The sequence below is a fragment of the Tyto alba genome, unplaced genomic scaffold, assembly GCF_018691265.1.
Source record: "Tyto alba isolate M040663 unplaced genomic scaffold, T.alba_DEE_v4.0 Super-Scaffold_1000006, whole genome shotgun sequence".
Classification (NCBI taxonomy): Eukaryota; Metazoa; Chordata; class Aves; order Strigiformes; family Tytonidae; genus Tyto; species Tyto alba.
In genome coordinates this window covers 29,261,145-29,288,021 of record NW_024881272.1, presented here as the reverse complement: position 1 = coordinate 29,288,021, position 26,877 = coordinate 29,261,145, and the positions used below count along the sequence as shown (strand labels likewise).

General features: G+C 39.7%; 1 protein-coding gene across 3 annotated transcripts in view; it reads left to right on the top strand.

Moving 5' to 3' along the window:
* Positions 1-26,877, top strand: part of LRP8 (LDL receptor related protein 8) — a 192,779-nt gene that overhangs the window by 130,393 nt on the left and 35,509 nt on the right. For all 3 annotated transcript variants that reach the window (XM_042805886.1, XM_042805880.1, XM_033008758.2), the window contains one exon: positions 17,081-17,209. In XM_042805886.1, coding sequence (XP_042661820.1) covers positions 17,081-17,209 — 129 coding nt within the window. The remainder of the gene's footprint in view (positions 1-17,080; positions 17,210-26,877) is intronic.

Sequence of the window (26,877 nt, the reverse complement as noted above, 5' to 3'; positions counted from 1 at the left end):
TGCATATTCTTCTTCTTTACTTGTTTCTGGCTTTTTTTTTTCATTCATCTCCTATGGTCCTGGCTTGGAAAAAGTGTTTTTTTCCAAAGAGTGTAGAGCAGCTGCAACTGGAAGCTGTTGTGGTGTAACATATGTCCCAGAAGGAGTGAATGCATCCCTATCTGCTCATCAAATATTATGAGAACTAGGGTGGATGTTTCTGGCTTTCAAAACACATTTTCTCTCCTACTGAGCCAAAGAAAAAACGCTGATAGTTCAGACCCGCACGTGTGCTGACTTACTTCCTCTTTACTGTAATTAGTTAACCACATTCCCAAACCCCAGAGATCTTTAGAGATCAGAACTGACTGGATGGAGAAAATGGAGAGGTTTGAGAGGAGGAGGAGCTGTAGCATGCAGTCTTTGAGCGCGGTGATTCAATGCACAGTTATGGCATCTGTGGATGACACATGCAATACATGGATGTGTAAATCTGTCTTTTTAAAAACATTTGCTACATCTGGAGCTCCTGCACATCATGTAGTGTGTAGGTGTTGTCAGCTAAAATCTTACTATGAATTGGACCTAGACAGCAGAGAGAATGGACATAACAAGTCAGGTTGTTCCGATGGTTGAAAGTCAACAAGAGCACAGAATTTTTATTTGATTTTCTGTATACCCTGGTTTGTTGAGACTAGGCACTATTTCAAAATAGTGCAGGAATCTGGATGCTGGGGTGGCTTGTAGTCTGGTTTTAGTCTATTGTGTGGCCTCCCAGTGTTACCTTTATTACATCAGCCTCTTCAATAAAGTAACACATTTGAACGTTGTTATAAGCACATTTCTCTAGGCATAGTCAATCAGGATATTGGGGTTACTTCAAACAGTAAGAAATGGATGTTTGATTTTGCTGATTTCACATGGATACTCTTGTTTGTTCTAGTTTGTGGGTGGGGTTTCTTTTAACACAACAGAATGAATGCTTTAGGTATTCAGATAGTTTTCATATTTTCATTTGCTTTTTGGTGGGAAAGTAAGAGATTATTTCCCTTACATTTTGAAGGTTATACTAGTTCAGATCAGCCTTTGTTATCAACTCTAGCCTGGGGGGGTCAGAAATGTGTGTTGCTGTAGGACTAGACTGTAATTGTTACACAGATCAAAATCTCTGCCAGGCTATCCTTCCCCTCTTCTAAAAACAGATTAGCAGATTGGCATCTGTTTTCTTCAGGGAAGATGGCACAGATGCCCATACTGCAGAGGAGCTGACTCACGGCAGTATAGCTGACCTTTCTGCGAGGTGTAGGATGATTAATGGAAGGTGCGCGTGTGCTTGCCAGTCATCCCACATCCCTGATGTTAGCGGACAGGGACGATGGCTTCTTGCTACTCTTGTCTTCAGTGTGAAGCAGGGCTGGACAGGTGCTTTGAGTCCTACTGTGAAGCTCTTACAGTCTGCTAGACCCTTTCCCCTTGAGCTCCGCATGTCTTCTCCAGTTGACAGGTAGAAAAACCTACATAGACATCTCTGACTTGTCGGAGAAGGTTTTGGGAAGGTTAGGCTCTGTGAGTGCAGCAAGTTATTTAAAGTTCTGACATCAGACTTCAAGTCTTAGGTGGTTGCAATAGGAAATTATAGCTGACCTGCATAGGAAATGAGATGTACTTTCAACTTGAAAGTCATAAAAACTATTTTATCTAGACCAAATGCAATCTTGCCTACTATACAGGCAACAGAACTTTGTCTCTGACATCTATTCTACCTCTTTCAGTTACACTAGGTTGGAAAGAAAATCCTCCTGCTGAAAACTGTAAAAAGCCATGTAATAGCTCTTAAGAACCAGTGCATTATTCTACATTTCTGTGAGCTTCTCCCCACTTGCTGTGTGGGTCGGATTCTTGCAAATAAAATTAAATCGATCACTGGGTTAGCAAATACCTTCACGAGCACCAGAACCGCCAGAATTCTGATTTATTCTATCCTTCCCTACCGCCACCCACCCCCATTCATTTATGTCCTGGGCTTGATTGACTTTTTGGTTCATAAGAGAGTAAGAATTCCAGTTAAGTTTTCCCTAGCTTCCCTAGTTTATTCCTGCATGGTTTCTTTGTCATCCAATATAGGTTGAGTTTACGATGCAGCCTTTTGTTCTGTCAGAGTATTTTGCCCCGTCATGTATTTTCACTGAATTTATAGGAACTCTCCTTGAGACCTCTTATTTTCTTGTTAGTTCTGTTGATTTGGCCACTGTATTTAGAATTTATGAGGTAAGAGAAATAGATTATTGGAGATTTTTAAATAGTATATGGAAACTGTTTTCATAGGAAATCTGCATAAAAACCTACAATATTAAGAGCTGCAACAATTACAGCCTAGGTAGAAGGGGTAGTTAGATAATAAAGACATTGGCTAAGGAAAGCCAGAAGTATGCATTAAAAGTTTATGGCCGGGTATATTAAAGATTGTAAGGAGTTCTTTAGCTGTATGAAAAGCAAATCCTTGCAGCGTGATACTGGTCAATGAGAGTGAATCAGCAAGCTGCAGCGGCAAAAGATGAGTAAATACTAAGAGTATTTCTAATTTCTATTCAGAAAGAGGAAGAAGAAGATACATTTGCACACCTAACAACATGCCTGCCACTAAACAGCAGCTATTAAAGTTTGGGGTTTTTTTAAAACAGAAATACTGGCAAGCTCTCATTGAAAGACAGTGAGTTTTCTGATCTGTATTTTTATTTTTTTAAAGAACTTTTATTTCTGTTCTTTTTTACAAATGTTGGGACATGGGTGGAAATTTCAGTAAGTTAGTAAAAGCTGGTATTTTCACAGTAGTTTAAAAGGTTGAATAAAGCACAATATAGAACCTGCTGTAGGTCTGCAGTCTAAGACTTGAGTTCCTAACTGCTACAAAAATACACAATTCAGCTTTGAGCTGTATGTGCTGATCATGCTGTTGTTAGTTTTGGATAAAACCATAGAAAAACTGATAATGGAATATAATATATCAAGATTTAAAAAAAATAAATCTGTCAACATGTTAGGGAAAACAAGAGTTGTCTCACTTTCAACTGTTTCTTGATTGAATCATGACCTTGTTAATAAGATACTGTGTGTGTTAATAAGCTATGTGTATTTTGTGATACGTGATTTGACTGAAGCATAAAGGTTGTAAGAAATGTAGTTCACTAAATAATTAGAAGCCATGTTAAACAAGTTGAAGAACCAGGTGACTGAGAGGTGGTAAGACATGGGTAGCTGCTTTGAAGTGGAAAGGTTATTAGACAAGGGATTGTGAACCATCTTACAAAGCTCACCTGATACAGAGTTGCATAATATGCCTTTAATGAGAGTATTTGATTTATTGCAGAGGGTTGAGTGTTGCCTTTATCAATTTACGCCTGTCTCCTTAGAGAAAAGGTTTCATCACACAGTTGTTTCTTTACTTTAGGAAGAAACAATAGAATTTGATCCACTGAACAGAAGCCGAAGCTAGATAAGAGAACTAGAGATAAGAACTAGTACTAGAGATAAGATACAGCTCTTTAACAGTAGTGGTAAGTAAACAAGTGGACTTACTTGTCCAGCAATCTTTACCAATTGAAGTCTTTAAGACAGGTATCTATTTTGATTTAATGATACGCTGTCATTTAAATGGAGTGTTGATGTAGAAAGACAACCTTTTGCTGTGCATTTGGCTGATTTTAATGGTCCTGTAGCTTTTAAATGTGGGAAGTTCTATCAGCCAGTGCAAACAGATGTCAGTGAAGCTTCAGTTTATAGGTAAAGACATTTGGCCCTGCTGCAGTAAGCTCTGGGACTGGGAGGTACTCCATCTGGGAATTAGCTGGGCATCCAGATCACTGGGAAGGAATTTTCAGGGCAAAAATAGCCTTGTTCAGTTAAGGGAAAATAGTTTGTTCATGGGGAGGGGAGAGCCACTCTCCTCCCCGCTCCCCAACCGTAGATCATCATTTGTAGATCTCTAAAGACAGTCATAGCCATCAAGAAACCTTTTTTTCTGTTCTGTGATTCTGGGACATCTGTCTTTCTTCAACAAATAGAAACCAGGAGAAACCTCTGAAAGGGGACATGTCACGTGGATGGAAAACTTTATTGGTGAGATTTTTGGTGAGAAATGTATTAGGCAGATTGATGTTAGAGTTTTCATGGAGTTAATCGTTCTTCACTAGCAGCAGTTATCTAATATATATCTATGTATACAATCTCATATATACTATTTATATCCAACATATCTATATAGACTTCTTTTCATCTCTGATCTGCACAGAATATCACCACAGATAGAGACATTATGTTTTAGATAAAGGAGGGTGTTTTCTGCCATTGGCAGGTTTTGCTGAAGTAGGCTTGCTGCCTTTCAGGATCCAGCCCGCCTGGAAGTTGACAGTCAGTTAAAGCAGGCTCTGTTGTCTGAACAAACCCTGGCTCGTTTTCTTCTGATCAAAAGTACTTGGTGAAAGGTGCACCTTGGATTCTTCAGAGCATCTCATTAGAGGTTATATTTAGAAGTGGGAAGAATATATTATTAATTACAAGGATGCTCTAAAGCAAAGAAGCTGTTTAATCCATGTCCTTGATGAACAGAGAAGTTACTGTACTGAAGGAAGGTTATGCAATTAACAGTATATTCATTAGGAGTTTATCAGATAGCAAACCACTGTTATCTTCAGGATAGTACTAGAATATCTGACAATTTTGTAGTTATTGCTTAAGTGATAAGAGCAAGAGGCAGGAACTGCCACAGGAAAAGTCATATAATGCAGTTTATGTATCTGTTATCTGCCAGTTTATATATATATATATATACACACACACACACACACATATATATATATATATATATAATTTTACATCTCAGTTTACAGGCTAAGTATTCTCCTGTTGCCTTGGTGGAAGTGGGGTTTGCTGGGAAGAACTGGAGATGGAAGTTGGCCCCACACATTTCTTAGCTTGCAAGGTTGCTAAACAGGCACAGTGTATAGCCATTTACTGTGAGGATCATTACAGAGGATTTTTTCATATCTTTTGTTCCCACAATACTCCTTTACCAAGGTAGCTGGCCAGTGGGTTCATGCCAGTATTGTTTTGGATGTTTTCTTTGATCTGTGTAGTACTTCACTCCAATCTGTTTACTTCGCCTCATAGAACAGAGCCATTTCTTTAACTTAAGTGATTTTTTGTAACTACTTTCAGTACTTAAAAAATACAATATTTTTTCTGTTTTCAAGTTCAGACTGACATCTGGAAACTGATTTTGATTAATTGTGTTGTATAGTCTGGTGAACTGTTTTTTAAACCGTGCTTTAAAAACTAATTTTGAGTTGAGCATTGATTTGCTTCAAAAGAAGTGGAGATTTTGAGAGCTTAAATGTGCCAGAAAGCATATGAAATAAGCTGTCTTCTAGAATTTGTTTCTGGATTTGCTGTAATTTGGAGCACTCTGGTATGCATATTATGGGAAATACTATAAATTAATATATGGGAAGAGAAATAGATAGGTCCTGGTGCTGTGCTCAGCTGCTTATATAAGAATTTGACAAGTGACCAAGGTGATTGCAGCTGGTAGGCTTGTACTAAGTGAGATTACTGCTAGTGAAAAGAATTAATTATTTAGAAACTACTTTTTAACAGTTCAGGGTCACAGTGCCACAGATTTGAAGAAAGTCTAGAAAACTCTCCATAGTTTGTCTCTGTAAACCAAAACCACTCAAATAATGTTTGACTCAATATGAAATGAATGTGTCTCTTGCCTAAGAAGTATCTGTGCAGAAATTGTTCCAAGATGCTTTCAAACTGCTTGCTGAGTTACAAAATCACACAGGGAGGTATGGTTGATTTATTGTGTGCTGCAATCTGGAGTATTTTATCACTGAATCTTTAGTGAAGAAAGTCTGATGTTAATAAAGCTGCAACATATTTAGAACAAAAGCCTAGAAATAAAGGAAGAAGCATGATGTTATTGCTACAGATTGAGACAATACAGTTATTACATGTGTTTCTGTAGAGAACAGATCTTTATGCAGTCTACGCTAAGTCAAGCCATGAAGGATAGGCTTTGTAAGTCAAAGCTTGAGAGTGGGGTCTGATGTGCCCATGGGATGCCCAGGTAATGGGAATTAGGCTGTGCTACTTAGGCACCCAGCTGACACCACCAGACTGATACCCAAATAGATAACAAAGGACTTGTAATAAGTCACACTTTGGTGGAGGAAGGCTAAGGCAGTCGTTCCCCATCTGTGCACCTTTGCTCAGCAAGGCCATCATAGGCCCCAAGAGCCATATTCAGCAGCCAAATGCATCAATTTGTCAGCTGTGTGGCTGCGTGAGAAAGTTTGAAAGTTGCTCAAAAATCTATTTGCCCACAAGGCTTTGGAATCACTGATCTAGGGCAGTGAACAAGTTTTCCTTTCAAAAGTTGCATTTCACAGGGTTAATTAGCTGACTTCCATTCATGCCTAGCTTGTGCCGCCTTAACCTCCTGACTCTCATTTCTTCCTTGACACTCTTTCTTCCCACAGCATGTCTGTGTTTGAACTTCACTGATTCCCAGCTACAGTGCTACCAGTCTGTGCAGGGTCAGCTGTTACCTTTGAGTGTTTTATTCTCCTAAGGCTTGTCTGAATCAGAATTGCCTTGAAAGCATCATGCATCGCTAATCATGGGGAAGCACAGTGGATCACGATAGATTTTAAAGGCTGTCTGTAGCCAGACTTAGGTTTTCACAGTAAGCATCCCTGGATATAAGCAGAGGTAGAGGACCTGTGTTAAGGAGCAGCACTCTGCTTTCAACCATGCCAAAAACTGGAGTTCAGTTTGATTTCTGGGCTATAGGAAAGGCAAATTTAATTTCTCTCCCCACCCCTCACCCTTCTTTTTTCTTTTTTTTTTTTTTTTTTCTTCCTCCCCTGTCCTCACCCATTACTGTTAATGTAAAAAAGAGGAGAGACTGAACTGCATTACAATTGGCAATGTGTACACAAACTGACAGGGTAATTATTGATGTAGACAGTGGTGGGAAGGGAGGTTTGACAGGACAGTGTTGTACATCACTCACTTTCAAACTAGCTCTAAAAGCCATAGAGTTTAAAGATGTTCAGGTTAGAAAAAAAAGGGGAGTATTTTAACTGACCATCTTAAACAAAGCTGTGGCATTGTTGGATTTTTTTAATCTTTGCTTTTGATTGAGCATGAAAAATGCCTCTCAGGAAAGGGAATATTTAATAGCTTTGCTATTAGAATACTATCTCTAAAGAAAATTGAGTCCTTGGTTTTGGTAACAGGCCTATATATTTGCAAATTAACTAAGTCAACTGTCAGTTTATTAAATTAAACTGTTTCAGATCAGCAGTGCATATTGCTGCTTTAGGTACACCAAGAACGGGTGGTTCTTCAGCTTTTCTCGTTCTTTACTTTGATGTCTAAGTTTTTTCCCTGTGTTCATTACTAATATCTTCTCTCCTTTCCTCTGTGCCAAGCTAAGGGCATGATCAGCTGATCCCTGAGATCAGACATGCTCATCACTGAAAAGAAAATTTTAAGTAGTGCTAAATGATCTGAAGAACTTTAATATGGAAACTCATGTTTTCAGTAGCCAGAATAATGTCTTAGTGTCACAACTCCTCTTGAAGAGAAGCTCTGCTCTGGCTTAGAGGTGAAGCAGAGAGAAGAGAAAAAAGGTTTGGGGGTTTCACAAGAAGGGACCATGTTAAGGTTTCAGTGGGTGTGGTGAAGCATCCAGCCAATCTGACTCCGTGCCCATTCCTCCTCCTTGACTACATGATGGGCTTCAGTGGTGTTTATGGCACCAGCCTGTTTGAAGTCTCTGATGTCGCACTTTTTTTACCATTAAATACCAACAGAGAATTCTTTTGTGCTGATTTAAATGAGTACCTTGAACTCTTCCTGTAAGCAGATACAAGTTAAGGTTTTATCCCTCTTGAGTTTAAAAGGGCTAGTCTGCCTTATGACTGCTGCTGATCTAAGTACAAAACTGAATCTGCTGTGTAGCTATTCTCCTCTTAAAAATCACTATAGCAGTAATATCCTCTTGTGACTTAATATAAGAAAGTAAATGGCACAATTGGCAAGAATATATTTGGATCAGTGTCTGTATTTAATATTAGCCTTCAGGATACAGGCTGGAATGGAGCAGTTGCTGGACCCATTTTGGCAAATTCTCAGCATGATCTGTGACTTGATTCCTAACTTAGTTGAAGTCAGCAGCAGATTTCTTGGGCCAGGATTTTTTCCATGAATATTTGAACATTTCTCCATTTTAAGTCCAGGGTAAATCATGGATTTGTCTCATCCATGGAGAAGACATGCAAAGGGCCAAGGTTGGTAAAAGTAGGGGAAGAAGTTGGCAAATGGCCTCAGACTACAGTCTGTCAAAATCCCCTTTTTGTTCCTCTAAACAATGAGGGCAGTGCTTCACAGTGATTGAGGCACTAGCCTATCATTACAGGGCTGGTATTAACTTATTCTCTGGATTAATCTGAATAAATGTTTCTAGTGACCATATGGCTGTGGTGTCAGGAAAGATGTAAAACTCTGAGTTTAGAGGTGGCACGTGGTTTATAGTATCTCACATGGCTACACACAGTATAACAATGTTTTACTCAAATGGAGTTGGACTACACCAACCTTGTTTCTGTTATATACCTTTTCTGCCTTGCCTCATGGAATCTTACCTTTTATGCTCAGCTCTGCAACAGGATCAACATCTTCCAGCACCTTTGTGCCACAAGTAGGTGATAGTCATAGTTGTTTTGTATGTTACTGTTGTCCAGAATCTGTATAAAATGATAGTAGGGATTGTAATCCCGTGATTATGTTATGTTTTACTCAAGTTTATTAAAGGATTCATGCATCTCTGACCATATCAATGCTTACAGACATTTAACTAACATCTAAGACACATCTAAGAGACATCTAAATATTACTGATCATAAGAAGTTGGGCTGGGTGTGCTAGGTGGAGTACAAAGGCCAAGACAGTCCAAGGACTGACCTTGTTGAGGACTTGTTAACCCTCTGTGCAGAGGTGTTAAGTGTCCCTCTGGGAAGGAAACTTTTATAGTAAGTTGTTTGAGTGTAAAAGCTGCTGCAGCGAATTAGTCTTTACAATACTTTCTTGAATTCTCATACGTGTAATGGCAGGTAATGAAATATGGTTTGTTTGAGACCAGGAAACCATTACTGTATTGTGTAGATCTTTCTCATACTTAAAAACATGCCATGGTCCCTTAGAAACTGGTCTCTGTGCTCAACCAGACCTAACAATGGGGGAATGTCACTGCGTATTCTACAGACACCACTAAAACACTGCCATTTTACAAGTGCTAGTTAAAACAACAACAAAAAAAAAGATTTTAATGAGGCTGAAAAACCTTTATCCTGACTGTTGTTGTGCATCTGATCTTCGTTTGTAAGTTCTGATACTTTGGAAAGTATGACCATGAGGATAGGTTAAAAACAATTAAAAAGCTTCCTGTCTCCTACTGAAAGTCACAAGTTTCTTATATTCTGAGGCTAAGGATGATCATGAAATCATTCAGTTTGACCTCCTGTTTAACGTGGGCCATTAACATTGACTTGGATTTACCCGAAACAAGGAAAGTGACTTGAATTAAAGGACTTTAGTTCTCATCAGCAGGGCCTGTTGGGCATATCAGGTAGAGAACAGAAGTGCCATCAAAACAGTATCTTGCAAAGCTGTGAAATTAATTAGGTGAGACATGCTCAGATGATTGCAGCAAGTGAGCATTTGCTATGTTTACAGAAAGACAAAATCAGCTGAAGTCCTGCCAGTCTCACTGAGGGAAGGAAATGCTTTTCTTATCCAAGTTTGGTAGTTTTGATTTTTAAAGTGGATGAGTAAGACATAGGAATCGGGAATCTAAGAAAAATGATGGGCTGGAAGCCCAGGAGTACTAATACTTTCTGTCCAGCATGTTATCATGAGCTGTGCCAATATTCAGTATTCTGGGAAAGGTTTAAAAACAAACTGTAAGCGTGCCAGGATAGGTCTGAACTTCAGAAAAGATTCTCTTCCTGACCAATATAGATGACTCAGGTTGTGGGTCATGAAGCTTAGTTATTCGTTACTATAAAACCTGATGCCATTTGTCTTTTCAGCCTACTAAAGAAATACCTTACCTCTTTACACTGTGCTCAAATACAGTTTATATTGCCTATTAAAACCATTGGCACTACCCCGAGAATCATTTTCTTCACTTAGGTTGTTTGTAGTGTCTGTGTTTGAAATACGCTTTTCCTATAAAAGCTACCTCGCTTTTATTCTGATAGTGAGTCTATATTTCAGTAATTAAGATTAATCCTGGGATTTTGAACTCCTGATTCTTTTACTCTGATCTCACCAATGTGATAATGTGCACAAAAGCAAGGTACATGCTATTTTAGACATCCTGAGTCCTTTGTACACCAAGCTTATTTTCTCCCTCCAGTTTCTAGGTTAGAGGAGTTGGAGACTCATCAAAGACTCCTAAACCATGCTGTTGTTGTAAAGAAGCCTTTCTTATAAATACACAAGAATTAACTTAAGGGCTGTACTGTGCCGTGCAGTGGAGTTAAATCTGTGTAAATCCTTTTCCATTCCCTTGGGAACTTCTGAACATAAGTCACCATCAGACAAATCACACCACAGAATCTAACTTTTTATCAGGTGTATCACTGTTAATACTGTTTATGATACAATTTCTTGACGTTTATAGTATAGTTTCTTAGTAACCTTTCCTAATCTGTCTTTTGAGTCACTTATAGTAATTTTTGTTCAAAGTTTAAAGGTAGCAGCCATAAGTTAATTATCTTTTTGTGCAGAAAGAAGAGATTCTTTCACTATTTCTCTGCCTTTGAGTGCTCCCACAAAGGTTATTGCACATAAGTGTGTACTTATATTCTGAAAAATGTAGAGTCAGGTAGCAGCAGTCCAAGGTCCCAGGTCCTGAGAATCAGTGTTGTCAGCATGCCCCAATTCTGACCTGAACAGACAAATCCTGTGCTAGCAGATGGATGGGTTGGCCTCCTCTGTCAACAAAGGCATCAATTGTGGTGGTGGTTTGGTCTCATTCCAAGTCTCTGAGTGCTGTAATCTTAATTCACTTAAGCCACTATTCACAATACTTGTTTTGGCCTGGGCTGGTTTCAATTGGAAATGTAAAGTTGCCTTTATGTTCTCAGTGATCTCAAGTGTATGCATAATACAAATATGGTGAGCAAACCAAATACTGCTTCTGGATGTAGTTGCACTGGCTTTAGTAAAAGTTGCAGGTTCACATAAAGCTTGCTATCCCAGCAGGCTGATGGTTGTAGCATGTTGCTTTACATGACAGAAGGGGAAGTTCACTACAGAATCCTAACCTTTGTGGAACCAACTCTTCCATTAGCATTTCCCGTAAGGTGTTCTGTCTTTGTGTATTGCTGATACATAGATCCAAACACAGGCACCTAGTGAAGCTTGGGTTCAGGAGTCAAGAGAAGGGAAATACCAATGCAGACATACCGTCAGTTGAGATTAGTAATTTAAGTCACAAGATTATTTTGAAGTGTGTTTCTTATGCACCCTAAATACCTAAGTGGGAGAGTATGAGATGTAAGTGTAGAGTGGGATATGCATACTTATATATATATATATATAAAACATATATGCAGTCTCATGACTGATATTCAAGCAATATCTACCTGTCAGCTCCCTTCCTCTCTTCTGAACAGTTGGTGATTTAACAATTGTGCTTCTTTTGGCTGGAAAGATAGAGGTACTAGTCCTGTACACGGCAGGTATGAACATTTATTTTGTTCTTGGTATATCTGAGATAGGACTGCCAGTTATGACAAAAGAAGATTTAAGGGCACTATTTGAGAAGAGGATCCTTGTTAGAAACCATTCCTTTAAAACAAATACAACTAAAGCGTTGCTGGAAGAAGGGAGGGAGGAACTTTAAGTTCCATAATACAGGTAGTAGTGACAGTTTTGCAGGAAGAATTTATAGGCATATCAGAATGAATTAAACCATTATAGTATGGTATTATCTCTGTTGCATAATTAAGTTTTGGGTTGGGATTTTTCTTCTGAAGAACCTGGAAAAAACACAAGAGGCAGTCTGGAGAGGATGGGGGAGTTATTTCAGCAGAGATAACAGAAACCGTTCAGACCTGCAAGATGATGTATTTCCACAAAGGGTGTTCTTTTCAGTCTGCTGATGAAAAGTCTTGTGGGTTTCCCACCAGTAGAAGTGGCTTAATTACATTTTGTGCATGCTCTTAGAGTACCTGTTCGGTGAGAACCTGACAAATGGTCTTCTGAAAGTAAATCAATTCTGTTTTCTTGGGCTTTCTTGAATATACATGATGTCCGGAGCCTGAAAAGCACAGCAGTGGCACAAGAGGAAGCAAACAGTGGGGCGCCAGTTAGGCTCTATGGTTCTCTGAAAGACTTTGTAGCCTCCTGTAAAGAAAAAGAAGAATGTGCCGTTGGCGGTAGTGAGTAAATGGAACCTTCTTGTCTTCTTTGCTCTTGTCTCCTAATAAATAAACCATTGTTGTCCATCCTTGGCATTTGCAGTTCATTGTGATAAATTGATCTTGATGTGTCTGACATTTCAACCAAGTTGTTTAATGGTGCTTTTCTGAAAAGGCAGATCTTGCTATAACTCGCATCGGTCCAGTATATATCCAGGGTCAGAGCACTCACCATCACATACAGTGCTAACTCTTTCCTTTCTGGGTGGATGAAGAGGAAAGTAGGAAGTAAACACTTTTGTCACCTAAGCCCAAAAGGCCTGGATTTGTGTAAGCACTGTGCAGAAACAAACATTGTGTGGATTGCAGTTGCTAAAAGCTTGTTACATAGTGTGGACAACGATATTGAGTCCACTTGAACTGCTGCATCATCCTTAGGGGGGAGGAAAAAACATAACTTACTGAAATAATGTAGAAGTCTTTTCAGCAAAATTTTGCTTGAGTTTTATGCAAGATCCTGTCTGTTACCTGACAGTGCTTATAAGTTGTTGGCTTCCATGCAACAATTGCTTGGGTGCAGAAGCCACTGGAACACAGAGATTTGATGAACTGTGACCAACAGCAGCTTCTGTTGCTGCATCCCTGCACGTTCAAGCTTTGATTTACATTTTTTTAAATGCGTGTAATTACTCTGTCAGCGAGATGATTAACACAGAGGCTGGTTTCCATAAATAGGAGTCTTCTGTCCAAACCTTTCGGTTTCCCAAAGCTATTAAGCATCTGCCCACAGCAGCCAAGCAAAAATAATGCCCATACTTAAACTGTGATCAATAAATAACCTTTATGCTGGTTAATGATCCCACTGTGTTATGATACCGTTTTATAATTATATTTCACCTTCTTCAAAATCAGGTGTGTGGGAAGCATTCTCGCCTGTCTTGACCCACTTAATTCTCAATGGAGATTTACTATGAGGATGAAAAAGATGGTCCTGCTTAGCATCAAAACAAATTTTCTTTTCCATCACCATAGCCTGAGTAAGAAGAAGTAGAACAATTTTTTTGGATGTGGGCCAATAACCTGATTAACAGATGTCTCTGACTTTTGGTCTCCCAGTTTTCCCAGTATGTTAGTCCAATACAAACCTTGCTCTTGTACACACTGCACAAATGCAGTCAGGAGACAAACTTTCAAAGTGCAAAAGCATGGAAATCCACTTGGTATAATAAATCTAATGAGGAAAGTTGCGTTTATCTTGCATATTCTAACCATGTGCTTGCTTATGGTAAAAACTTGTTTTAGAGCATGGGGCAGCCAAGAAGCAAACCTCATCTCAGGGCCCAACCTTGAATTGGGTGGGGGGAGAAGAGGGGCTTAGTAGGGTGCGAGTGCTCTCTTGAGCAGCCCCATTCAGGGCAGCGGGAGCTGTGACCTCCTTCCCCAGCAGCACATTCCCATCTGCCTGGCCCCAGCAGCCGGGGTTTGGTGTTGAAGATGTTTGGGCGGGATCAGGTGTGTTTTGCTGACCATGGAGCTGCAGACCTCAGAGCTGAGAGACTATGGAGGCTTTGATGGAGGAATGCAAAGCCCAGTTAGCTGCCGGAGACCCCAGTTACATCATCCCTCTGTACAGTATTTGTGGCAAAAAGCCTTGTTTTCACTGGTGCTGCTTGGTGGGTCCCTCAGAAAACAAGGGAGCCCTGCTTTTGGGGTTGAAGTCCCTTCCCACAGCCAGGCATTGTGCCTCTCTTGCCTCCCCAGGCTTCTTGTGCTGCCTTGTACATGTGGCCTGTGGCCATCCTTGTCCCTTTCCCAGAAGTTGCTGTCTTCTCCTCAGATTTGCCACCTTTCTCCTGTGATGGCAGTGAGGTGAGGCCTCCAGTGCCTTCCCTTCCTGGCCCCTGCAGGCCCACCCTGACAGAAAACAGTCTGTAATCCTTGTTGGCTCTGTACAGAGGTTTTTTAAAAAAAAAAAAAATTTAGAGCAACTTGGCTTCATGTTTTTATTTTTCAACACCGCATTCTCTAGGCTCCCACCTATGCCTGTGAGGGCTGGGTAAGGCTGGCAGAAGCAGTATTTTTGGAGTGCAAGTCCTCTGTGCTGTGGGGCTTCTAGGCCAAATGGACCATTTAACTCCATTTTCTTCTTGTTTGAGGGAGCTGCTGGTTGCCAATCAGCTGCTACAGAATTTGTTTTTCCTTGTGTAGCCACTAATTACTTGGGCATGTTTAAGGGTGGTGTGCTCTGGCATACAGCTCTAGGGCTGGTGTCTGGAGCAGCTCGGCTGCAGTGAGGCATGCCAGCTTCCTCGAGGGTGAGGGCAAGCACCTTGTTTTACACCATTTTGCACAGTCGGCAGATGACCTGTTTTTCAGATGTGCTATCTGACTTCTGTGTGGAAGGATGCAAGTGTTTGTCACCACTGAGCATCACTGTAGTCGTGCATTACAATTGTGCAGCTTAGAGGGACCAGGGCTGAGGGGAAAAGGGGGAGCACGGGTCCCAGCCTTTGGCAGGGCACTGATCTGAGCTTGCAGTCATGTTGATCATGGTGGAGTTCTGTTGTGGAGTTTTCCTGATGTCAGGTGATTTTTTTTATTACTGACCTGCTGGTAAAATAATAAAAAAGCCTAAGTAAGGATCCCTTTTTTCCTCCACTCTGTAGATAGTGCAGCATTCATAAATGTTATTTAGGTATGCAGTGAGCAAATTTCAACAAAAATGCTATCTTGCCTGAGGGTTATAAAACTTCATTATATCTGTTATTAACTGTCTGTCTGTGTCAGGACCTAATTTTTCTTAATATATTGGTTCCCCACAGCTTCTAGAAACTGCTTCTTATGGTACTTGAAGGTGCTAAGGCAGAGAAATCCTGATATTAAATGGCTCCGGTTTCTAAGTGCCTGATTGATGCTTTGGGGCTGTAAGATGGCCCTCTACAGCCTATTTGTGCAGATGGAAAGGGAGAGGTATAATTTTCATCCTCTTTTGCTCAGCACTTGGGAAGCTGATAGATTTACATAAATACCTTTACCAGGTATAGGTAATGTGAAATTTTAATTCAGAATTTAGGTTCTTCCCTTTTCAGTAGACCTGCAGGCATATATAGCATTATCATCATTAATACCAATAGAAGAAGCATATTTGAAAACCTGTATTTTTTTAAAGAGAGAAATTGGTCTGTTTAATAAGCAAATCCTGCCAAACTGGGTGATGATTCCAGAATACTAAACAATTGTTTGAACTGTGGAACATTATACATTCGAGCAGCCTTGTCACAATAGATGTAGATCTGTTGCTCTTTGCACTAGTATGGGGAAAAAAAAAAAAAAAAAAAAAGGAATTTTGGCAATGCGAAAACAAGAGAATGAGCTTCACAGCTTACTTGGTTCCAGATACATTTGGCAGATTTTTTTTCATAGTTGTATTCTTGCATGTACTGGGATTTTTGCTTCTGCAGGTCTTCCTGTGTCTCTATGTCTTCAATCACAGTTACCTTTAATTTAGGCAGTTACAGTTAAATTTGTTTAACATGTGTGAGTTCATGCATGTGCTTGCTACTTTTTCCCCAGGTTTACTGACCATAATCTGCCTAGATCACTAAAGTTAGAAATTGCCTTGCAATACCAAACATAAAAGTAAACTGTTATACTAAAATTAGGCAATTCATTTTTCCTGAATTAATTTGAGGTACTATTTTCATAGCTCTTTGTCCAGTACTACTGCTGCTGTGTGCAGGGTGCTAGTGTTTTAACAGCAAAAGCACAGTGTGTTAGGAGTTTGAGGTAGTCACAAGCAGGCAGTGCTGTTGCTGCATTGAGCATTGCTCACAGAGTATTGCAGTCCTATTTAACAACCAGCACTAGGTTCTTAGTGGAAATCCCTGCCGATCTATTGAAGCAGCTCTGTCACTTCATTTTGGCTAAGCTTGAAAATAAGTGCGAGGGGTGATATTTGTTTTATTTGCATGTTCCTGTACAGTTACGTTGCTAGAAGGGGTTGGCTGGGTCAGGCACAGGCTGGAAGGAGAGGAAGGCTCTTGTATCTGAGGAAGACCTGATCCAAGAGGCAGTGGCATGTTGCAGAGAGGAAAGTGGCCGCACAAAGCTGGTCACTTCTAGCCCATGCATAGACTGAGATAGCAAGGTAAGGGTGGGAAAGGGCCACCAGTCCTCAAGAGTATGTCAAGAGCCACAGGGCCTAGGCACAGTTTGTTGCAACTCAAGGGTCACTAGGATGGCCAGAAGCAAGAGCCTGCCTGCAAGGCAATGCTGGGCAGGAGAAGTTGCGTATGAATCTGACTTCTGTTCCTCTCCCCTAATGCTTTTGAGTTTAAAGTTAAGTTTCTGGCATTTTGTTGAAATAAACAGTGATGCTCCTCCCCGCCCCCCTTTTTTATTTATGTAAAAGCATTGTCATCTACTTTGGGGAACATGTATGAGACATGTAAGTCACCATACCTTAAATCAGTGTTGACTTGGGATTTCATTACAATATTCTCAGGATTGAGCCATACAAAATAAAAGTAACTTTAAAAGTGTAAACAATGTTATTAATGTCTAGAATTATGTTTAACTTTTTTTTTTTTTTTTTATTCTTCCAGCCAAGCAAGTATGTCCTGCTGAAAAAATTAGCTGTGGAGACTTAAGCAACAAATGTATCCCGTCATCCTGGAGATGTGATGGGCAGAAGGATTGTGAAAATGGTATTGATGAGGCAGGCTGTGCTCCTGGTGAGTTAGAGTAATACTTTAATATGTTTGCAACATCGCCCTTTAGGATTATAAAAGTCTGAGAGTGACTATTACAAATTGCATGTAAAGGGATGACTTTTCCTGCCGACAAATTCATTCACTCTATGTTTGCAGTGCTAAGTAGTGAATTTTAGAAAAAGAGAGGAAAGAAGGATTCTGCAGTTGGAGCTGGCTGAAGAATATAAAGTGAACTCTATGGAGAATTAAGTATTCTTTTACTACTGTAGCAGAATATAGTTAGTCTGTGTGGAACATGATTATCAGGGTTAATACCCAGATGATGCAGTAAGGACTTAAATAACAGTGTTCAAGCCTTCTTCTGTGGTAACTCAGCAGTTTAGCACAATGTCCTTCCTCCTCAGCAGGAGTAGCCCTATAGACTAAGGCTAGCTTCTGCTGGGATATAATACATAGGCCTGGACATTCCTTTATTAATAGCTTGTTGGTTTCACTGGACAGAGAGAATGATATACTATTTACTGTAACTATTTTAAATTCAGTCCCTAAATGGCCACTGCCTTTTATTAGGCCTTTCTCTACTGAATGAAAGAGCTCTTTAACAGTGTTTTCCCTCTGTGAAAACTCCTACACTGTGTAATCAAGCCATTTCTCAAACTGTCTTTTTGATAGACTAAACATATTTAGTTCTTTATGCTTCTTGTTGTCAAATATTTTCATTTGAATGAATGCTTGACTCATTTTTGTGGCTCCCTTTGGTATCCCAGCTGATTTTTTCCAACTTTCTTTTTATAGAGACCACCAGAGCTTAGGGAATATCAATCTTACCAGTCTGTGCATAAGTAAAATCACCTAATACTGTTATTATATAACTCTGTTTGTCATTAACGAATTATTTGTGTGCAAGGCTATTAAGAGGCTATCTCATGCTCTGTGTAGTTATTTACCCATCCATCAATATTTCTGATGTTGCACGTGATATCAGCAGTGTTATTTCCAGATTACTGGTGAAAGGGTTGAATGATTACATGCACACACATGTTGAGGTTTCTTCATTTGAAAAAGAATTTTGGGCTCTAATACCTAGCTAGTTCATAATCCACATGATATCTTTTCATTGAAGTTGTGCAATGAAGTATGTTTTATGTGAACATTTTGTGGTTCTGAGTAAAAGACTGTGGATAAATTTACTTATTTGCAGTCAGCTTTATCAAACAAAATCTTACCAGAGATTTTACTGTCTGAGCAACCTGTTCCAGTATTTAGCCACTTGTGAAAATATTTTTTCTTTATCTTTTTTTACCTTTTCCTTTGTCACAACTTGTGCCCATTGCCTCTTCATCTTTTGTTACACACTTCTGAGAAGAGTTGGCCTCTAGCTTTGCTGTATCACCCCTTTAGATACTGGAAAATTGCAATAAGATCTCCCTCTAATCTTCTCCAGGTTAACTCAACCCATTTTCCTCAGCCTCTCCTTGTATATCATATGCTCTAGCACCATAACCATTTTGCTGGACTTCCACTGGACTCTCTTCAGGTTGCAAATGCCCTTCCTGTACTGTCAGGGTAGCACAAAACTGGACATAGTATTTCAGATATGACCTAACAAGTACCAGCTAGAGGAGAATAACCAGTTCCCTCAACCTGCTGGCCTCACTCTTGCTAATGAAACCCAGTGTGAAGTTTGTTACGTATAAAGGTTTGATGCAACTCACTAATTCAATTAACTACAGATCAGACACAGTTTTTTAAAGCATCTCCATTCCATATGTTAACGGTAACAGTTTACTGTGCTTGTGCTGAGCCTGTGCGGCATAGCTCCAGTTGAGTTGGCTCACAAGGAAAAGGCATAGGTTACCTTATGTTGCCTCTTGTTGCACGTGGAATTAAGCATGTGTGCATGGACAATTCTTAAGTAATAAATTATTATGATGTGGTAAGTTGGTGATGTGCTTAGACCCCTGGTCCTGTGTCCTTAATGATGTTTTTGCAGTTTTCAACTGTCTTTTATTTTTTTTCTGTATGAAACTGTGTTCTCTCTATTGCACATGCATTTTTTTTTCCTGTGAATGGGAGGCCTCAATTAGGGACAAGTGCAGAAGGTTATTGTAACTACTATTGAAAAAAATACTCTTTTCCCGATATGAGTTAGTGAAATCAAAACAATTTTTATACTGGTGGCTGCCTCCACTAATTTAATGCTGCTACTGCTTACACCAGTAGGAGTTGTCTTATGAGTCTTTTTTTAATAATAAAAATCTACTTGAAATTGCTTTGGACTTTTTTTCAAGGCTCTAGGTAACCCCCAAAATCAATGTAAGTATGTTCTAAATGCCACATAATTTCAGCATAATGATGCTATTAATGGATTTAGAAATAGCAGAGTGTTTCTCTTCTGGATATTTCAGCATTTCTAGTCTTGCTTATCTTCCACATTTTTAGTGCACATGCAGGTTCTTAAAATGGAAATTCAATCCAAGAACAAGTTACCGTCTTCTGATGGTTGTTGAGTAACTCACATGAAATGAATTAGTGACTTTCATCTAGTTCCTTATGACTGAGTGTTGTTCCCACAGAGGCTGCCACCTCGGTGGGTGCACATTGGCAATCTCTGCTGAAGGCTCCCTGCTGAGTCCAAATGTGGGATGGGCTGTTCTCTGGCCAGAGGACCTGGCAGAAAGGCACTGACAGGCAAACCTGGAGCTTCCTGGGTGGGTGCAAACATCAGAAGCTTTCAATCCTAAACTCTGTCAACTCGGCACCTTTCAGAGACGTTAAACTTGCTTTCAGAAGGAAACAGGAGGCACTGCTGAATGGCTGTAGTGGGAGCATTTTCAGTGAGGTTGCTTGTCAAATTAAGGTGTTTTCCTCAAGGATGAGAACAAATGTGTTAGCTGTTTAAACTCTGCGAGCTTGTAGAGGATTGATAGCTATCTTCTCTTTTATCCAAATCTGATAAACCTCACTAAGCCTATCCACTGATACTCTGTTAACATTCCCATTTCTTCTCTGTTTAGAATCCTCCTTTATCCATTTTTTCTTATCTCAGCAGCACACAGTATCCTGATAAAAAAAAAAAAAAAAAAAAAAGTCTGTTCCTAGGTTCAGACCTTTTCTTTTTTTTTTTTTCTTAACCTCTGCACTCATGTTTTTGTTCTCATTTTAAAAGAAGCTTCAGCACTGTCACCTGCAGCCCCTTGAAGCAGAGCAGCCTGTCATAGCTAAGGCTGCACCTCTCACAGGGCTGACCAACTTGTCTATAAATAACACCTCTTTCTGGATAAATGTTTGGAAGGGAGTTTATCCTGCGTGTGCAGTGAACAAGGGGAAGATGTCTTGAAAGTACTGTGGCATTGTGAATCAATGTGAAATTTATCCAGTGTTGCTAGCGTAGGCACTGGCATGGGCAGCTGGAGGGAGAAAGCTGCTGTTCAGAAATTCAGGGACAAAAGTATAGCATATGGATAAGACGATCATCTGTTTGGTTTGGGGTGTCCTTTGTGCTTTGTATCAGCCGTGTCCTTGGTACATCATCTTGCACAAGTGAAAACAAACTGCTCTACATTCCTCTCCTTTGCTTTTGGTCACTGTTGAAGACTTGCTGTTTCGATTGGCACCCTGTGTGATCTGGAAAAGGTTTGTCACAGCATTGTTTAGAATATCCCTTCTTCATGGAAGGAGAGAATAATTTGCAGTCTTGTATGCTGTTCTTGTGTAGCCCCGTTTAGACAAAGGGTTCAGCTGCAGTTAGCAAGCTCTGTAATTACCTGAGTGCAGGTATGCTGGAAAAAAAAACCTCATCTCCAACAGTGGAGAAGTCAAATAGTTCCTTTGAGTTCCTCATCTCCTCCTGTACGATCCAGCCCTATAAAAAGCTAGCCTTAGGAATAAGCAAAGCAGACTCTTTGTCTGAAATAAGGGTCCTGTTTGCCCTGTCTAGAGTGAGAAGCAACAATTTGATAGATTAAATCCATTAAAATAATAACTTCTACAGAGATGTGTAAAATAGCCTTCGCTGGCCTGATCTGGTACCAGTATTAGGAAAGCCGTTCTTTTCATCAACAGTCCAGGCACTGACCCCATCATACTGCTTGGAAGCTATTATCAGTGGATAGTAAGGCACTTTGTTGTTGTTGTTCACCCAAGAACAAAGCAAAAAAATGGTGCGATTTTCACCCAGTGGAAGAACTTCTCAAGGAAGCAGTGGAAGCTGTGAATTATTTAGCCTGCAGCAAATAAAGCACCAGTGATTAGGGATCCAAATTTGTGTCTGCACAGGCTATAATTGAACCAGGGATTAATTGTGGGTATTACTTCTTGCATGTGGGTAGCTAAGTGCCTGTCTGCCTAAATAATTTACTTTCAGCAGGTAGGCTTTAAGTCCACTGCTAACTTCCAGTGCACAAACAATTTTTGAAAATGCAAGCGTCCACATTTTTAAAATAAAAGAGCATATAAAAAGAAAAATAACTTATTTTTCAGGTTTTTTTGAGCAGAAGTAATTTGTGTCTTTACAATACTCAGTGTGTTATAGTCACAGGTCAGGTTTAGTTCTCTAAAATAGACATCAACAGTTAATAATGTAAGAGCACTCGAATTTGCTGGCTTGGAGGTGCTGGCAGCCTTTCTTATTTCCCTGGTTGAGGTTTTCTGCTCCCAGTGTACCTAACCTTTGTCACAATTGATTGGGCAAGCTTAGGAATGCATTTTCTGAGACTAAAAGAGAAATTAAATATGAGAGACTGTAATTAAAGCATCACAACTTGGGGTCATTCTGGACTTTGCAAACTACTGCAGAACTTGTTAAATCCCTGCTAAGAGAGATATTAACCAGTGTTTTGCCAGCTGCTCAGGAATGCAGAGGGCATTTCAGCATGGCTTTAGAACAGAAGAGCTACCATCCTGTAACAGCTGAAATGGGCTCTGAACCTCTTTAATGCACACACTGCATGTTCCTCCTGACGGGGCTCAGGGATGATTAACAGAGAGAGCAAAGCTCTGGCCCCATCTCTTCTGACTGCATTACTGGTTCTCACCTGGGCCACTTCTTGCACCCAGTACTGAAATTGTGTCTTGCAGATGAAGAGTTGGAAGTGTACAATTTTCCCCTTTCCCAATAGTCAGATACAGTGAAATGATGCATTCATTGATATTTTGATATCATAGTAAGCTATTTTCACATACCATGGTTTATTCTGCTAAACTATAGTACAGAGACAGCAATCCATGGGAACTTGTGCAGGTAACAGACATGGTGATCTCATAAAGTTGTCCAAGAGTGGGAGCCAGGAATTCCTGCAGGAATCTCATGACAGTGACAGCCTCATTACCAAGAGCATCTTCCTTTGGACCCTGGTCTTCCAGCTTTTCATTGCTGACCATATATATCTCAGAATTAGTTCTAGATTTTCAGCCCTATGATTCAATATGCCAGATTAAAAATGAACAAACTGTGTAAAATTTTTTAAATTAGTAAGGGAAACAACAGTAAGCACAGTCTTGCTCAGCTGTAAGCCACATTTCCTTGCCATGGTAGCTGACAGCCTTCACATTTCCATGGTATATACATCACTTGCAAGATCTGCAGGGCAGGAACTTTTCACTTATTTTTTTCCTGGCAAAGCTCCAGGCACATGTGTGATTCTCCATAAAAAGCAGAAGTACTTACAAGTGAGAGGTCATTTTCTTGGAAGGTCCAAGTTCTGAAAATTTCCAGAGTCAACTCTTTCCAGTGCCCTGCTCAATAGCCGTTGTGTCACCTGAAAACCATTAGCAGAAGGCAGAATTTAAAGCTGGTCTGATCCCCCCAGCAGATCCACTTGGTGATGAGCCAGCTGAAGTGGGGAAATTACAAAGCTGATTTAAAGCCACCTTCCTCCACCCACACTGACATGAAGTGACCTTTCTGTTGACAGATAAATTGTTTTACCATCTTTTATCATTGTCCTGTTGCAATAAGGAGCATCATGTCATCTCAGCATCGTTTTCTTCTTCATGCAGCAAAAGGTACCTGTGTTTTGCATGAGTCACACTTCCTGTGATGCCTGTGGGGATTTGACTACACTGAATTTGTTTTTTCCAAATCTCCACAGATCCTACTGAGAGCTTTTTACCTGGTGATAATGTAGCACTAATTTTATCTTCCTTTGCAGCCTGATTAATATGTGCTTTCGTCAAAGTTACGATTTCTGTTCATTACCTTCCTTAACAGGCTAGGTGCACAGTTATGTACTGTTCCTCAGCTCAGAGGGAAATCAAACCCAGAGGATCAGATTTTGCCATATATTGTCCATGAGAAACCCACCAATTTTAATGGGGTTAAAGCACATAGTATTGCATTCGTGCCTGTAGAGGAAATATTTATCTACTATCGCTATTCATGATTATTTCAGCATGTGATGGAGAGACATGGCTAGCCTGAAATTCCTGTCATTTTATAGAAGGTAGCTGTAACTTAAGTACACTTGCCACGGTGGAGGAATCTACAATTATTTCCAAGAATTGAAAGAAAATTGCGATAGATTTAACAAATGGAAGTCCTTCATAAATAAGATAAGGTAGCACAGCAATTATATCCTCTGGGCTTTACATGATGTTTAATTACTGGACAGCTGGAGGGATTAATGCTCGTGCATTATGCCCTGACTCTCAGAAATTAAACATGTACAGCTGTCACTTTATCACTGCTTAAAGTATTAGAGCTCCTTCGAAAGCAGTAGTAATTGGAGAAAAATCCCCATTGTTACTTAGGAAAAATCTCAGCTCATAATCATATTTGTCCTGAGTTCCCTCAGAACAAAACAGCGAGAAAAAATGAGATTGGTAGTAACCTTTAATTGCACTCTTACAGGAAAAATGAAGGTAGTTGCATTTTTAACATATTGGATGCTTGTTGTAATTAAATGTAAAATACTGCATGAACTTAGATTAGAGGTTAGATAGTCATTGCATAAATCAGGAATTAAACCCTAAAGCCATGGCCTAAGCTGTGCTAGGGCTATACCTGCAGAAGGTTAGGGCAAAATGGCTTTGTTTTCCCTACTGCAGTCTCTTGAGTTTAGGTTCAAAAAAGAACGGACGTGTAATGTTCTGCAAATGGAGTTTCCCAGTACTGAGTGGTGCCTTGCTCACAACAGCAGGCCTTGGTGGTGGTCTCTGTACATCTGCTCTGTGCTGATCCCTCAGTTACAGATAAATTGTTTGTATCAGTATGCTCCATGTATAATTTATTCTTTAAAGCATACTAGACAAAAACACGATGTGAAAACAAGACAATTTAGAATTTGGTACTTTTACAATGTTTCCCTGAAGGTACGCTAGGAAAATAGATGCAAAGAACACACTGGAAGCATGCTCACTCGCTCTCTCTCTCTCACACACACACACACACACACGTGTCGTACACACCACAAATGATAATTTTTCAGAGTTGTGGAAGACTGGTATGAAGGGATTGTTTTTATACAAAGATTTGTGGAATTAAAACAAAAGCCTGTACTGCTGAACTGCATGTTACCTGTGCACACACACAAAAGCTTTGTCCTGCTGTTCTTTCTGTACTTTAGCTGGAGAAGTTGTCTCTGATTCTTCTTTCCAGTCTCACGTGTTGTACTCCGAGGAGCAAAAATTGGCCTATAGTTATGTTTATCTTCTGGGCAGTCTATCTTTCAATAGTTAGAGCTCTTGGAGTTGAAATGGCCAAGAAATTGCATCTCTTATTGCCAAATATGACTGTATTTCATGTCCCTGAAGTGCTTTCTTCGTAAGAATGGAGCTATAATTCTGAGCTTTTTCATCCAAAAAGCAAGAATCTCTTTAGTTTTATTAAAGCAAATCTTCTGTAGCTGTCAGTGCCAACGATCGTGTTATGATGGCTGATACGTGGGTAGGAGTTCCATCCTTCAGTGGCCACGGGTACATATGCGCTACGCTAATTAACGAGTGCTTAACAGTTATGCTTCCTGAGCATATGATCTGAAGACTGAATCAAAATCAGTTAACTTGAGCTCAGTACAGTCCTACGCAGGAGAGGACCATGTAATGTTTGATGCAAAACCAAAAAAAAAGCTGGTTTATGAGTCATGTTAATGGATAAAACAATATCTGAAAGTTATCTCTCTGTCTGAAATACACTGTTTTCATACAGATGAAGTTACAATGGTTGGATTAACTTTGCTTATATTTTGCAGTGAAATTTGTTTATTTATTAAAATATAACTAGGAAGGTTTAGCACACTATAAAATACACTCAATATACTTCTTTTTTCCAAGAAGTTTAAAATAATTGCTTGACTTGTACAATTGATTCTTCATCTCAGGTCAAATCCAACAAAGTGCTGCCTTCTATTTCAAAGCTGTAGAAACTGAAGGGCAAATCCTAATGCCATAGAAGTCTTACTACTATTAAAGTGAGTGCATTTAGCACATGACCCTTACACTTTTAATTGCAGTGAGTGTCACTCAATGCTTAAATTTTCCATTTGAGTAGAAAATCTAAGACATTTTTTCTAAAAATCATTGCTGTTCTTTTTTGGAATTGAGGGTACATTATGTGGGTATGTTATTTACATCAAATAATAGCTGTGCCCCTTAATATCACATAACTGAAAATAATTAGGGACTGATTGTGTGCTGAAAAGTCTGTCGATCTCTCCCCTTCCTAAAAACCACCACAGTGATCTTGTCTTTATATACTTGGTCAATGTAATATGTGTTCATAACCTTGAAAGTGGTTTACACTGAATTCTGCCAGTTGTCTTATTGTATCCCAAGTGCTTCTTTTTTAAGATACTCTTCCCTTCAGATCAGTTGCCTTGCAATCTGTTTTATTTCAAATACATCTTTTTAATTGTTATTGAACCTACATTCAAACTCACTTTCTCCTAGACAAATGTGAGACAGTTGGGTAAACTGAGGGGGTGAGATGTGACATCTCTGTGTTTCCTTGTTTTGTCTGTGCTCCAAAAGAGCTAATAGTGCCGTGGTCTAAATGCAGTGAATATTTAAGTCTAATAGTGAAGCAAACTGCAATAAGAAGTAGTATCTCCTCTTACAGAGGATTCCCATGAAGCAAAGTGAATTAGTTTAAGTGGAGATTTTATGGGGCAGTGACTCGTTGCTTGCAATGTGAGCACTGGTTTGTCCCTCACTGCTCAGCTGAGTTGAAACCTGTGAGCCCTTGGCTGCTGTCGCTACCAGATCATCATGCTGAAGCCAGGCTTTTCTCTCTGACTTACGCATCTGGCCCATTGGTTCAGAAACGTATCCTGAGGGTGGCCAATGTGGCTTTTCTTTGCTTCGTTTTTCACAGGTACACCTATACAGTGATTCCATCAACAAAGAATTTTACCTAAGAATTAAGATTTTTTTCTTTCTCTTTGAGTGCTTTTGAGGTGTGCAGAGTTTTCATAGCATGAGAGTAGCTGCACAAGCATTAGCAGTGCATGTAGCTTTGTAGTGTCAGTTGCTGCTCCTTTATTCCTTATCTGCGTTGAATAAAGATAAGTATTGTAGATTGTTACAGATCTTCAGGATTGCCTTCTTAGTTACAGCAGTGTAAAAGAGTTGATGATTCTGGTGGATCGGTTCAGCTTTCCAGCTGGTTAAACTGGTGCCATTTATGTGCTTGGGAATGTGTGGGTAAGGAGGAAATGGCAGGCTAGCAACATAATTGTGGACCAATGGACATG